Here is a 1,362-nt window from a genome sequence, read left to right as displayed (position 1 = left end):
TTATTTTCAATATGTGTTTTCACCAGTTAATAACAGTTCTAAGTTTGTATGTATGCACTCCAACCTATCTATTTCTACCCCAAACAGTTTTTGAATTTTAATGTAATATGTTGATTTTGTTTCTGCTAAAGTTCAGCTCACTCATTTATTACCACATTAGGGAGCCTCTCCTTTGGAAGACGTCCACTGGTGGATCCAGGAGGCATCTTCTGGGCAAATGGCAGTGAGCAATCAAACAATGGTGACTGAGTTTATCCTGCAGGGTTTCTCTGAGGCACATCCACTTCAGCTTGCCCTCTTCTGCATCTTCTTCTTCCTTTACATCATGGCCCTGGCAGGCAATGCTCTCATTGTGGTGGCCATAAGCCTAGATTCAGGTCTCCATACTCCCATGTACTTTTTCCTTGCCAACCTGGCCATCTTAGATATTGGCTGCACAAGCACAGTTCTGCCCAAATTGCTGCAGAACCTTGCAGACAAGAAATCCATCCCCTATGCTGGGTGCATGACTCAGTCGTATTTCCTTACATGGTTTTTGGGTGCTGAACTGCTGCTCTTCACAGCCATGGCTTATGACAGGTATGTGGCCATCTGTCACCCCCTTCATTACACTACCATGATGAGCAGAATGGTTTGCATCCTCTTAGCTGGTAGTGTGTGGACCATTAGTGTCATTGACTCATCAGTACACACTGGCCTTATGACTCAGTTAACCTTCTGTGGCCCAAATAAAATTAATCACTTTTTGTGTGAAGTCCCTACTTTGCTACTGCTCTCCTGCACCTCCACATACCTGAACAATATCATGATCGTCATTGCAGATATATACTTGGCAGTGATTAATTTTGTGCTCACTATGGTGTCGTATGGCTTCATCATTTCCAGCATCCTGAAGATCCGCACCACAGAGGGCAAGAAGAAAGCCTTCTCTACCTGTTCCTCCCACCTCATTGTGGTCACTATATATTATACCACAGTTATATACACATACATTCTCCCAGCCACCGGGTCCTCCATGGACAATGTCAAAGTAGTGGCTGTCCTATACACCACTCTCAGCCCCACTTTAAACCCTCTCATTTACACTCTACGCAACAAGAATTTCAAAACAGCCCTCAAGAAAATGTTTCCATTCATTAAATAAATAATTGTAATTTGTCCACATGACTTGGTTGTAATTTTATTTCTGAAAATCCAGTATGAAAATATGATGTAATAGGCAATTTAGGTTCTATGACTCAGTTATTGGATTTATAGAATGATTTTCACTCAGAATCTCAGTGATAGAACTGATCTCTGTGACCAACTTGAGTCTCTGTTCAACATCACACCTCTCTTCTACTCTCAACTTCCTTATTTTAG

General features: G+C 41.9%; 1 protein-coding gene across 1 annotated transcript; it reads left to right on the top strand.

Annotated features, from left to right (window-relative positions):
• Positions 1-217: 217 nt before the first annotated feature.
• Positions 218-1,144, top strand: LOC114032167 (olfactory receptor 13A1-like). The gene has a single exon (XM_027847414.1). It carries the CDS (start codon positions 218-220, stop codon positions 1,142-1,144), a length of 927 nt encoding a protein of 308 aa, XP_027703215.1.
• Positions 1,145-1,362: the final 218 nt, after the last annotated feature.

This window comes from Vombatus ursinus, unplaced genomic scaffold, assembly GCF_900497805.2.
Source record: "Vombatus ursinus unplaced genomic scaffold, bare-nosed wombat genome assembly UNPS02015404.1, whole genome shotgun sequence".
Lineage (NCBI taxonomy): Eukaryota > Metazoa > Chordata > Mammalia > Diprotodontia > Vombatidae > Vombatus > Vombatus ursinus.
The sequence above is the reverse complement of the archived record's forward strand: the minus strand, read 5'-3'. Positions and strand labels throughout refer to the sequence as shown.

Coding starts and splice junctions, on each gene's coding strand:
- LOC114032167 (XM_027847414.1), top strand. CDS start 218: ATGGCAGTGAGCAATCAAACAATGGTGACTGAGTTTATCCTGCAGGGT.